We start from the raw sequence: 12,894 nt of genomic DNA, 5'->3' as shown, positions 1-12,894 counted from the left end.
CACGGGAGGGTTGCCCCCTTTGCCCCCTTCCGTCGCCATGCAGGGAGGCCTGGCTGCCGCCCGCTGCTTTGCGTGGGAAACCCCCGGCAGGCCTCGGCTGTCGGGTGGAACCGGCGGGGAGCGGCCCAGTGAGTCACCGGAGCCCCCGGCGGAGGCGGGGGGGTTCGGCGCTCCAAGCGCCTCCCCGGCGCGGGGGGGCCCCTCCCCGGTACCCGTCGGACCCGTTCCGCCGGGGGGGGACGCGGCTCCGCGCCGCCTGCCTGCACCCACGCGACCGGCGCCGGCTTGGGCGGCGGGGGGGAGCAGCAGCCACAGACCGCGGGGATCCGCCCCCGTCCAGCTTCTCCAGTCTCTCCCAGTCTGTTCCAGCGCCCCCGACATCCCCAGTCCCTCCCAGTTTGTCCCAGCGGCCCCCAGCATCCCCAGTCTCTCTCAGCCTGGTTCAGTCGCTCCCGGTCTGTTCTATTGCCCCCAGTCTTGGTGCGGTGGGACGAGGCCGGGGGTCTGGGGTGGGGATGTGGCACGGAATGAGGGGAGATGGACGTCCGTGTGTGGAGTCACGGCCGGCGGTGGGGACACGGGAGCCTTGGGGGACAAATGTCACACGTGCTGTATGTGCCACACATGTACTGGGCGTTTACACACATGATCTCTGTGCTTTGTCACACACGTGCTCTCTGTCTCACAGTGTATGCTCCGTGTGTGTTTCACATGTGCTGTGTGTGTCACATACATGGTTCCCATGCCATATGTGATCACAGATGCCTGTGTGCCCTGCGTGTGCGACGTGCGTGTTCCCCGCGCGTGCAACACGCATGCCTGCAATGCACAGGTGCGTGCAAGGCCCTCCACATCTGTGTATGTACGTGTGTGCGCGCAGGGCGCACGTGTGCACCTCACACGAGCGTGCACAACCTGCGCACCTCGTGTGTGCGCAACCTGCGCGCAGTGCGCGCTCGCTCCCCCCGCGCTGCCGCTGCCGGTGCGGGCGTCGCCGGCGAGTGCCGGGGGCGGCGGCGGCGGCTCCTTTAAGAACGGCCGGGCCGGTGAATCGGCGGCTCCGCCCCTGCGGGCGCGCGCGGGCGAGGGCGGGGCGCAGGCGGCGGAGCGGGTCGCTGCGGGCACCGGCACCGGGGGCACCGGGGGGCAGCGGCCATGGGCCCTCCGCCCACCCGCCGGGCCGCGCTCCGGCTGCTGCCGCTGTTGCTGCTGCCGCCGCTGCTCTCACCGGGACTCACCATCGCCACCGGCATCAGCTCCGGCGTCGGCACCGGCACCAGCACCCGTCGGTCCAGCACGCTACCGGCGCCACTCCAGCTCCGCGGCGGCACCGGGGACAGCGGCGGCGCATGGCCCCCGCCGAGCACCGGGGACAGCGGCGACAGCGCTGGGCCCGCACCGGCTGCGGGCGGCAGCGATGGGACTGCACCAGGCACCGGCTCCAGCGGCGGTGCGTGGACCCCGCCGAGCACCGGTTACAGCGGCGACAGCGCTGGGCCCGCACCGGACGCGAGCGGCAGCGATGGGACTGCACCAGGCACCGGCTTTTCCAGTGGGGACCGCGGCGGTGGCATTAAGGGGGCCCCAGGTATCGGTGGTTCCAGGATTACCAGGGACGCTGGAGGCACCGTGAATGCTGGAGACACCTGGAAGCCTGGAAGCACTGGGGGCGTTGGAAGCACCTGGGACGCTGGAGGCACCCGGGATAGTGGAGGCACCGGGGTTACTGGACGAACTGGAGGCACTGGAAGCACCCATGTCCTCAGGGGCACCAGGAGTTCTGGGAATACTGGACACACTGGGGACACCAGCATCCCCATGGAGGACTCTGGGAGCACTGGGAACATGCTGAGCACTGGGGGTGTTTGGGGCACTGGGAGCACTCCAGTCCCCAGGGGCATCAGGAATTCTGTACTCACTGGGGAGACTGGGAGGTTCTCCAGAGGTGCTGGCAAGACTAGGAAAGTCCCCAGGGATACTGGGAACACCAGAGATACTGATCATAATGGGGAGACTGGGAAGGACCCTAGCAACATCAGGAACACTATGGACACTGGACATGCTGGGAACACCAATATCCCCAGGGAGACCAGTGGCACTGGGGATGCGATAGACCCTACGGATGTTGTGGAGTTCCAGACCACAGCAGTCCCCAGACCCCCCATACCTCACCACCGTCCCTGCCGCAGCCCCAACACAGCACCGCAGTTCCAGCCCTCCAGCTACCAGGCCACAGTGGAGGAGAACCGGCCAGCAGGCACTCCAGTGACACAGGTGACAGCACAGGACCCTGATGAGGGGGAGGCAGGCTGGCTGCAGTACTCTATGGCTGCGCTCTTCGACAGCCGCTCCGATGACCTCTTCACTGTAGACCCTGTCACTGGTGCCATCAGCACCGCTGCACCGCTGGACCGCGAGAGCAAGAGCACTCACGTGTTCCGTGTGACAGCAGTGGACCACGGGATACCCCGGCACAGTGCCATGGCCACACTGACAGTGACAGTGAGCGACACCAACGACCATGACCCCGCCTTCGAACAACCAGAATACCGGGAGAGTGTGCGAGAGAATCTGGAGGTGGGCTATGAGGTACTGACAGTGCGGGCCACCGATGGCGACGCTGGTCCCAATGCCAACGTCCTCTACCGCCTCCTCAATGCCGGTGATGCCAATGGGGTCTTTGAGATCGATTCCCGTTCAGGCGTGATCCGCACCCGTGGCCCTGTGGACCGGGAAGTAGTGGATGCCTTTGAGCTGTTGGTGGAGGCCACAGACCAGGGCCAGGATCCAGGTCCCCGGAGTGCCACAGCCACTGTCCGCATCGCTGTGGAGGACGACAATGACAATGCGCCGCAGTTCAGTGAGCGACGTTATGTAGCACAGGTCCCTGAGGATGTGGTGCCCAATGTGGCGATTTTGCAGGTGATGGCCACCGACCGTGACAAAGGCAGCAATGCACTGGTGCACTACAGCATTGTCAGCGGCAACACCCGTGGGCACTTCTACATCGATGCGCAGACAGGCACGCTGGATGTCGTTACCCCTCTGGACTACGAGGTCACCAAGGAGTTCACCCTGAGGATCCGGGCGCAGGACGGTGGCCGCCCACCTCTCTCCAACATCAGCGGTTTGGTTACCATCCAGGTGTTGGATGTCAATGACAATGCACCCATCTTTGTCAGCACACCCTTCCAGGCCACCGTGCTGGAGAATGTCCCCATTGGCTACTCGGTCATCCATGTACAAGCCATTGATGCCGATTCAGGTGACAACAGCCGGTTAGTTTACACCCTGCTGGAGACTGGCACCAGCTTCCCCTTTACCATCAACAACAGCACCGGGTGGATTGTGGTGGCCTCTGAGCTGGACCGGGAGATAGTCGACTTCTACAGTTTCAGGGTGGAGGCGCAAGACCATGGCACCCCCCCAATGGCCTCCACAGCCAGTGTCAGTGTCACCATCCTAGATGTCAATGACAACAGCCCTGAGTTCACCCAGCGGGAGTATGGCGCCCGCCTGAACGAGGATGCTGCGGTGGGCACCAGTGTCCTGACTGTCTCTGCTGTTGACCGTGATGCTTACAGCGTCATCACATACCAGATCTCCAGCGGCAACACCCGCAACCGGTTCTCCATCACTAGCCAGAGCGGTGGTGGGCTCATCTCCCTTGCCCTGCCCCTGGACTACAAGCTGGAGCGGCAGTACCTGCTCACCATTGCTGCCTCTGATGGCACCCGCCAGGACACTGCCCAGGTGGTTGTCAACGTCACTGATGCCAACACCCACCGCCCCGTCTTCCAGAGCTCCCACTACACCATCAACATCAATGAGGATCGGCCAGTGGGCACAACAGTGGTGGTCATCAGTGCCACAGATGAGGACACAGGGGAGAACGCCCGCATCACCTACCTGATGGAGGACAGCATACCCCAGTTCAGTATTGCTGCTGATACTGGTGCTGTCACCACCCAGATGGAGCTGGACTATGAGGACCAGGTGTCCTACACCTTGGCCATCACAGCACGGGACAATGGTATTCCGCAGAAATCTGACACAACTTACCTGGAGATCCTGGTGAGTGATGTCAATGACAATGCACCCCAGTTCCTCCGTCATTCCTACCAGGGATCCATCTACGAGGATGTCCCCACTTTCACCAGCGTCCTCCAGGTCTCTGCCACTGACCGTGACTCTGGGCTCAATGGCAGGGTCTTCTACACCTTCCAAGGGGGTGATGATGGTGATGGTGACTTCATCATTGAGTCCACCTCAGGCATTGTCCGCACCTTGCGCCGTCTGGACCGGGAGAATGTGCCACTGTATTCCCTGCAGGCATTTGCTGTGGATAAGGGGGTCCCAGCCCGGCGGACGCCAGTAGAGATCCAGGTGACAGTGTTGGATGTCAATGACAACCCGCCCGTGTTCGAGCAGGACGAGTTTGACATCTTTGTGGAGGAGAACAGCCCCATTGGGCTGGTGGTAGCCCGGATCACCGCCACCGACCCCGACGAGGGCACCAATGCCCAGATCATGTACCAGATCGTGGAGGGCAACATCCCTGAGGTCTTCCAACTGGATATCTTCTCTGGAGAGCTCACCGCCCTGACTGACCTGGACTATGAAACCAAGGCTGAATACATCATGGTGGTCCAGGCAACCTCGGCACCACTAGTGAGTCGGGCCACCATCCATGTGCGCCTGCGTGACACCAACGACAACAGCCCCCAGCTCAAGAACTTCGAGATCCTCTTCAACAACTACATCACCAACCGCTCTGGCAGCTTCCCTGGGGGCATCATTGGCCGCATCCCTGCCTATGACCCTGACGTCTCTGACCACCTCACTTATGCTTTTGAGCAGGGCAATGAGCTCAGCCTTGTGCTGCTGGACCCACACAGTGGGGACCTGCGCCTCAGCCCGGCCCTGGACAACAATCGCCCACTTGAGGCCGTCATGAGGGTGTCTGTCTCTGGTAAGACCCCCACCTATAGAGGCACCTTGCAGGGGGAGTGAAGTTTGTGGGTATATCAACCTCTATTTCTGCATGGAGGCGAGGTGTTATGGGGTCTCACTACCCTGTTTTGGCTGTCCCCACCTTCCAGATCAGAAGGGATGATGTGTTGTGGGGTCCCATGACTCCACTGAGGTGTTTTGGAGTTCTGCCATCCCATCCTGGTTGCCTCCACCTTCCAAATATATGGGAAGGGGGAATAATGGGATGCTGTGCCCCCCTCACACCCCAGACATCCAAGCTGAGGCTTTCCCCACCCCCTTGGGCTGTCGTGCTGTCCAGAGGTGGTCCTGGCACTTCTCTGTCTGTCACTGAGCAGGGTAGAGCAGGACCCAGTGCACGTACTGGGGGAGCAGAGGCTGGTGTAAGCCAGCAGGGTCCTGGTACCCTTGGGGGCTTATTATGAGGGTGTGATGGGTGAATCTGGGAAGGCTCAGGGTGCAGTGCAATATTGGGGGAGTCCTGGCACTGCCATATTTGTGTTTCCAGGAGACTCCACTTGAATGAATTCAGTGCAGGAGACACAAGGCCTGGTGTGTGTATTTGGGTGGGCAACCTGGCCTCCACTGAGATGTCCCCAAACCCAGTGGGGGGGGGGATCATCACAAGATAAGGGGGGTTGTGCCATCAATTGTCATCATCATTTGGGTGGTGGGGTGTCCAGGAGGTGTTTCTGGGGGATGGGAGTCACCCCATGGTGGATGATCACCTCCTTGGTCACCCCCAGGTCAGGGGAAAACTGGGTCACAGGCCATGCCTGATGTCCATTGTCCCCATCACCCCACAGCTTACCCTGGCAGGGGTTCCTGCTCTGGCCACACAAAGCAGGGGGCCCAGGGCACAAAGGGTGGGGGCAGGGAGTCCCCCGTGTCCCCCCGCAAGCGCAGGGGCAGGCAGGAGGGAAACAAAAGGTCCAGCCATAGCTGGGCCCTCGCAGCCGCAGCCATGGTAACCTTCCCCCCCCGCCAGCCACTGGCTACCAGTCACAGGCCACGGGCCACTGGGCAGCCCTGGCCCCTGCCACCCCCTGCAGCACTTCCCTTCTGCCGGCTTGGCCCCCCACCTGTCCCCATGTTCCCTTCATCCATCTGTCTGCCTGCTCCCCATCTGTCCTGCATCCCACTGCCCTCAGCCAGGGGGAGGACAAGGAAGAGGAGAAAGGTGGGTGCCCCAGTGCTTAGCAGAGATTTTGCTGCCCCAGCCCCACAACTAACACCAACCCCACAATCAGCACCAGCCCCTTAACCAGCACCATCCCCATACCTGAGCCCCAGCCTCAGAAACAGCTCTAACCCCAGAAACCAGCACCAACCCCACAACCAGTGCTGACTCCATAACCAGCTTCAGCCTCATAGACATAACCAGCCCCATAACCAGTCCCAACCCCATAACCTACCACCAACCCCATTTAGATGCCCCACCCCACAGTGTCCAGGCAGGATGGGCACCCCATGACCCACACTGTCCCCATTCCATGGTCGCCAAGTGGAATGGGCATCCACCACCAGCACCAGCCTTATAACCAGCGCTGTCCCCATTCAGTAGTGGCCAGGTGGGACAGGAGCCTTGTAACCCATTCCAGCCCCATTGCCAACACTATCCCCATCCTGCTGTCCCTACCCTAAGTAGGTGGCATGGGCGCTCCAAAAACAGTACCAGCCCCATAACCAGCACCAACCCTATAACCATCACTTTCCATGCCTTGGTGGCTGAGTAGGAAAGGTCCCCCATAGCCTGCACTGTCCCCACCTGACTGTATCCATTCCATGCTGGTCAAGCAGGATGGGCACCTCATAGCCATTATTGTCCCCATTCCACAGTGGCTACATGGGCCAGGTGTTTCATGGCCAGTGCTGTGCCCATTCTATGGTGGCCGAGCAGGTCAAGCCCCCATAGCACCATCTCCGTCCAACAGCAGCTGATTTGGTTGGTTGCCCCATATCTAGCACGATTCCCAGTGCACATATCTCGCACCATCCTTTCCCAGAGTTGTCCATTGCTGTCACTGACTCCCTCCTGTGTCCCCCCCTTTGTCTCCAGATGGCGTTTACAGTGCAACGGCGCAGTGCACGCTGCGGGTGACGGTGATCACAGATGAGATGCTCAGCAACAGCATCACCCTGCGTTTGGCCGACATGTCCCAGGAGCGCTTCTTGTCCCCCCTACTCAGCCGCTTCCTGGAGGGAGTGGCCGCTGTCCTGGGCACCCCCCGCCACCGCGTCGTCCTCTTCAACATCCAGGCAGACACGGACGTGGGGCCGGCGCGGATCCTCAATGTCAGCCTCTCGGCGCTGCTGCCGGCGGCGGTGCCGGGCGCATCGCGGTTCTTCTCGTCGGAGGAGCTGCAGGAGCGGCTGTACCTGAACCGATCGCTCCTGGCAGCTACCACGGCCCAGCGAGTCCTGCCCTTTGATGACAACGTGTGTCTGCGCGAGCCCTGCGAGAACTACATGCGCTGCGTGTCTGTTCTGCAGTTCGACAGCTCCGCGCCCTTCCTCGCCTCCGACACCATCCTTTTTCGCCCCATCCACCCCGTCACGGGCCTGCGCTGCCGCTGCCCGCCTGGCTTCACCGGCGACTACTGCGAGACCGAGATCGACCTCTGCTACTCCAGCCCCTGCGGCAACAACGGGCGGTGCCGGAGCCGTGAGGGTGGATACACCTGCGAGTGCCACGAAGACTTCACTGGTTAGAGTCACTGGGCAGCCAGCCCTTCCTCGTGGTGTCCATCCTCATATTTCCTCATCCGGCCCCTCTTCAGCCCTCCCTCACTCCTTCCCTCCCTCTGCCGGTAGACTGGTGGCACTGGGGTCGTACCCCCTGCGCCCACCCTGGGGCTCCAGCCCCCACGGGACCCCTGGTGGGGGGTGCCAGCCAGGCGGCGGAGGGCATGTGAGAGGAGGGGGTGTCTTTGGGTTTCCATGGTAATGGGAGCTGGTTACCATGGTAATAGAGCTGGGGATAAAGATACTGGGGGGCAGGGAGGGAGAGGGGATCTCCACCCTCCTACTTAGGGTTCTTGGTGTCACACTGGGGAGCCCTGTGAGTGCCTGGGGGGAGAACTCGGGGGTTACTGGGGGGTGGCGAGGAGAGAGGACCCCCGCTCCCCATTTTTGGGATGCTGGTGCCATTGGGGTATCACACAGGGGAGCCCTGCAAGCTGAGCACCTGAGGGGGGCCACTCTGGGTTTAATAGGGACGTGTGGGGGGAAGATGGGACTCCTTACCCCAGTTTTGGGGTTCTGGATGTCACACAGGGGAGCACTGTGAGCTGAGTGCCCGAGGGGGCCGCTGCACCCCAGGGGTCTGCCGGAATGGGGGCACCTGCCTGAACCTGCTGGTGGGGGGATTCCGGTGTCAGTGCCCCCCCGGGCACTATGAGAAGCCCTTCTGCACCATGAACACCCGCAGCTTCCCCCCGCACTCCTTCCTCACCTTTCGTGGCCTCCGCCAGCGCTTCCACTTCACCCTGGGCCTCACGTGAGCCTGGGGGAATCTGGGGAGGTGGAGGGTGATGTGTGCCACTATGGGTGTCACATGGAGTGTGGGGTAGATGGTGATGTTTGTCCTGTTGGCATGAGATGAGGTGATGGGGTGTGGGGTGATGGGTGTCTTGTGGACACTGCATGGGTGCCCTCATTGGCATAATTTGGGATGTGGGATGGTGGGTGTCGCAAGGGCATCACATGGGGTGGGGATACCTCATTGGCATCATGTGGGATGGGTGGTGATCAGTACCCCACGTGCATCATATGGGCTGTGGGGTGATTGTGTGTGGGGTGATGGGCACCCTGAGGGCACAGGGTAGGAGCCAAGGGTGTGGGTGACCCCTTGGCATGGAGGGCAGTGGGGTAGGGGGCACCTTGTAAGGGCAGGGGCTGATGTGTATGAGCATCTCACAGTGGATACAAGGTCATGGAGTAGGGCATGAGGGGTGTGCCTTGGGGCACGACAGGGTCAGGGGGTGTTGGGGAGTGCCAGGGAGGCACGTGGGATTGCAGGGTATTGGGGCCTGGCACTGCCCTTGTGTCCCCCAGGTTTGCCACGCAGGAGCGGGATGGGCTCTTGCTGTATAATGGGCGCTTCAACGAGCGGCATGACTTCGTGGCGCTGGAGATTGTGGACGAGCAGCTGCAGCTCACCTTCTCAGCAGGTACGTGCTGCCCCTGCCCTGCCCTGGCCCTGTGCCCTGACACCCTTGTGGGCCCTGTATCCTTCACTGGATCCCTCACTTCATCCCAGAGATCCCATCTTGGCACTGCCTGGCACTGCATCCTGGGCATCATATTCCTGGCACTGCATCTCTCATTGCATTCCTCATTGCATTCCTCACTGCATCCCCGGCCTGCCATTCTTGGTGCTGCCCAACACTGCATCCCCAGCATCCCATGCCTGACACTGCCTCCCTGGCACTACATCCTGGACATTCCCTTGCTAGCTGCAACCCCTGCATCATGTCCCCAACACTGCATCCCTGGCACTGCGTCCTGGACATCCCATTCCTGGCACCACCACCCCTCCTTGCCTCTGGCTGTATTGCCCTGACGCTGTGCCCACAGGTGAGACCACCACCACGGTGTCACCCTTCGTGCCAGGAGGAGTCAGCGATGGGCAGTGGCACCGGGTGCAGCTGCACTACTACAACAAGGTGGGGGAATGGGGGTCTTGTGGGGCGCAGTGTGGGGGGAGTGTTTGGGGCAGACAAAGGAAAGGAAGATGGAGGGGAAGGGTGGGGGAATGCAGAGATGGGGTGGGTCAGGTAGGGGATTTGTGGCACCTAAAGGGCCCCTAAGGGGGTCCCAAGGGGTGGAGATGGGAGACGGAGGAAGAGAAAGGAGTGGAGGGCAAGGGGGTGTTGGAGGGATGAGAATAGAGAGGAAATTTTGGGAACTCCAAGGGACTGTCAAGAGATGCCCCCATCCATGAGGATCCCAAGGCCCCTCACCCACTTCCTCACCCATTGGTCCCCTTGGGAATCCCATGTACTTTCCTCACCTGTAGGGACCCCTGAGGAATTGGAATGGGGGGATGGAGGAAGAGGAGGTCAAAGGGATGGAGGCTTGGGGGGGATGGAGGGGACCATTGAGGGGTTTAAGGGGCTGAAGGGATGGAGGGGAGTGTTGGGGGATCTGAAGGGTGGGGGGCTTGTGGGCTGGAGGGACATGGGAGCGCCGTAAGGGTTGAGGGGTCAGAGGGCAGTGGGAGGATGAGGAGCAGGACAGAGGCTGCAGGATGGGGGTCCTGGGCCTCCCTGCCTAATATGGGGCCCCCCAGCCGGTTGTGGGGCGCTCGGGGGTCCCACAGGGCCCCTCAGAGCAGAAGGTGGCTGTGGTGACTGTGGACGACTGCGACACAGCCATGGCCCTGCGCTTCGGGCCCCGCCTCGGCAACTACTCCTGCGCTGCCCAGGGCACCCAGACTGGCAGCAAGAAGTGAGAGGGGCATGGGGATCCCATGGGCGGGGTCCCTTGGGGTACCCATAGAGGGGTCCCTTGTAGGTGAACGGCCCCTTAGGGTGTGGTACCTTTGAAGTCTTCACTGGTGAAAGGTCCCTTGGGGGTTACAGATCCCTATGGATGGGGGAGTCACTGGAGGTCCCCATGGGTTTGGGGGGTTCTCTTGGGGTCCCCATGGCACTGGGGGGAAGTGGGGATTCCCTTGGGAGTCTGTTGAGTTCCCCATGGGGGAACACCCTTTGGGTGGTCCCTCAGGTCCCCATAGGTTTTGGGGTGAGTGAGTGTTCTTTGGGGTCCCCTTGTGACTCCCATGGGATAGGGGGTGGCTGGGTGTCCCTTGAGGTTCCATCAGGGTCCCCACGGGTTGTGGGGTCCCTCGGGGGTTTCTTGAGTCCCTGAGGTGATGGTGTGCTCTGCAGGTCGCTGGACCTGACGGGGCCACTGCTGCTGGGGGGAGTCCCAACACTGCCCGAGAGTTTCCCAATCCGCAGCCGGCACTTTGTGGGGTGCATGCGGCACCTCCACATTGACCAGCGCCCCGTGGACATGGCAGCCTTCATTGCCAACAACGGCACCCTGCCCGGTGGGCTCCGGGATCGGGACGCTGGCGAGGGGCTGGGAGGGGCTGTGCTGCTTCCAGCAGGGCCAGATGGGGTGGGGAGTTAAGGGGTAGCTGAGAAGTGTGGCTGTGTCCCCTGAATGATGGGAGGGGGTTCCAGGGCTGGAGGGATGGATGAGGGTCCAGGGGTGTGGGGGATGCTGTGCTCCCGGGGTGTGGAATGGGAGTTTAGGGAGTGCAGGTGTGGGTTGAGGGGTACCAGGACCTTGGTGCTGTGCCCCCCTGGGTGTGGGGAGGAGGTACCGGAGTAATGGGGCTGGATGGGGGTGCAAGGGCCACAGGGCAGAGCTGTGGGGAGGGGGTGAGAGGATGTCAGCCCCACGGGGCTGAAGAGAGGTCCAGGGAACAGGCTGGGGCTCCCCAGGGGGTGGGATGGGAAGTCAAGGGGTGCAGGTTTGAGTTCAGGGTTGCCAGGGCCACAGGGTGAGGGGTATAGAGTAGGAGTTGTTGGGGCTTGAGGGTTGGCTGGGGGCCCAGGTCTGGGCAGGACTTGGGCATCTCTGTGTCCCGTGTGTGTGGGGAGGGGGTGCCAGGCTCATGGGGCTGGATGGGGGTCCAGGGACACAGTGGTAGAACATTCTGTGTCTCCTGGTTTTGGGGTGGGGGGTGAGTGGCTGCCAAGGCCATCGAGCTGGAGTGGGTGGCACAGACAAGGCTGTGTCCCCTGGGGGTGGGGTGAGGAGGTGCCAGGACTGGGGAGCTGGATGGGGCTGTATCCCCTTAGGGGTTGGGGATGTGGGGTGGGGGCTCAGGGGGTACTAGGGCCATGGGGTTGGATGAGGGTTCAAGGATGTGGGGATGTCTGTGCCCCATGGGACTGGGGGTTCCAAGTCAGTGTGAATGTGACCCCAGTGCCCCCTCACAGGTTGTCCTCCCAAGAAGACCCTGTGTGACACCAACACATGCCACAACGGTGGCACCTGCGTGCATGAATGGGGGGGGTTCAGCTGCCGCTGCCCACTGGGCTTTGGGGGAAAAACCTGCCAGGAGGGTACTGGGGGGCCTGGGGGGACATTGTGGTGGGGTTGTGTGGCATACATAGGCTTGTTTTGGGGCAATGGGGGGCATGGGGAGCGTCTCTGGGTGGGTGTGAGGGGTGTGGAAAGGGGGTGAGGGGCATCCCTGCTTGTTTTGGGTTCATCAGGGGTTATGGGGGATCTGTGGATGGGTGCAGGAGATCTGTGGGAGGGTGTGTTGGCATCTGGGGGATGTGCGTGGGGTCCCCAGTTGGGTGCTGGGGATCTGAGATTGGGTATGTGAGAGGCCACATGGGGTTGTGGGAGGTCCTGGGTGGGGTGCGGGGGGTCCACGGGTGGGTGTGGGTGGCCTGTGTGGGGGGTGCCCGGCCGTGTCATGGCACGGGCGTCCCTGGGGTGGGCTTGTGGGGGGTCATGGAGTTGCCTGCCCCCTGTCCCACGTGCATGCCCCGCAGAAATGGTGGGCCCGCAGCGGTTCCTGGGCAGCAGCCGCGTGGCGTGGACCGGGCTGGCGCTGCCCCTCTCCCTGCCCTGGCCAGTCCGCATCATGTTCCGCACCCGGCACCCCCACGGGGTTCTGCTGCGGGCGGGGGCCGGAGCGCGCCTGAGCCTCATCCTGCAGGTGGGCACGGGGAGGCCAATAGGGGAGTTTTCCTGAGGAAGGGGCTGGGGAGGAGAGGTGGTTGCCATGGGGGTGTTATTGATTTGAGTGGGGATCATTGCCACAGGAGGAATTGGTTTTGGTGTCATTGGCATGGGGGAGGTCATAGCTTTGGAGGGAGGTTGTTGCCCTGGCAGGGTATTGACTTGAGCAGGAGCATAGGGGGGTTG

At 62.2% G+C, this 12,894-nt stretch overlaps 1 protein-coding gene across 2 annotated transcripts in view; it reads left to right on the top strand.

Moving 5' to 3' along the window:
* Window positions 1-1,120: 1,120 nt before the first annotated feature.
* Window positions 1,121-12,894, top strand: part of CELSR2 (cadherin EGF LAG seven-pass G-type receptor 2) — a 31,012-nt gene continuing 19,238 nt past the window's right edge. For both annotated transcript variants that reach the window (XM_063177990.1, XM_063177991.1), the window contains exons 1-9: window positions 1,121-4,972; window positions 7,052-7,699; window positions 8,269-8,491; window positions 9,049-9,164; window positions 9,571-9,659; window positions 10,286-10,443; window positions 10,887-11,050; window positions 11,952-12,077; window positions 12,519-12,685. In XM_063177990.1, coding sequence (XP_063034060.1) covers window positions 1,156-4,972; window positions 7,052-7,699; window positions 8,269-8,491; window positions 9,049-9,164; window positions 9,571-9,659; window positions 10,286-10,443; window positions 10,887-11,050; window positions 11,952-12,077; window positions 12,519-12,685 — 5,508 coding nt within the window. In that variant the 5' untranslated portion in view covers window positions 1,121-1,155. The remainder of the gene's footprint in view (window positions 4,973-7,051; window positions 7,700-8,268; window positions 8,492-9,048; window positions 9,165-9,570; window positions 9,660-10,285; window positions 10,444-10,886; window positions 11,051-11,951; window positions 12,078-12,518; window positions 12,686-12,894) is intronic.

The sequence above is a fragment of the Melospiza melodia genome, chromosome 28 (genome assembly GCF_035770615.1).
Source record: "Melospiza melodia melodia isolate bMelMel2 chromosome 28, bMelMel2.pri, whole genome shotgun sequence".
Classification (NCBI taxonomy): Eukaryota; Metazoa; Chordata; class Aves; order Passeriformes; family Passerellidae; genus Melospiza; species Melospiza melodia.
This window is presented reverse-complemented; position numbering and strand designations above follow the sequence as displayed.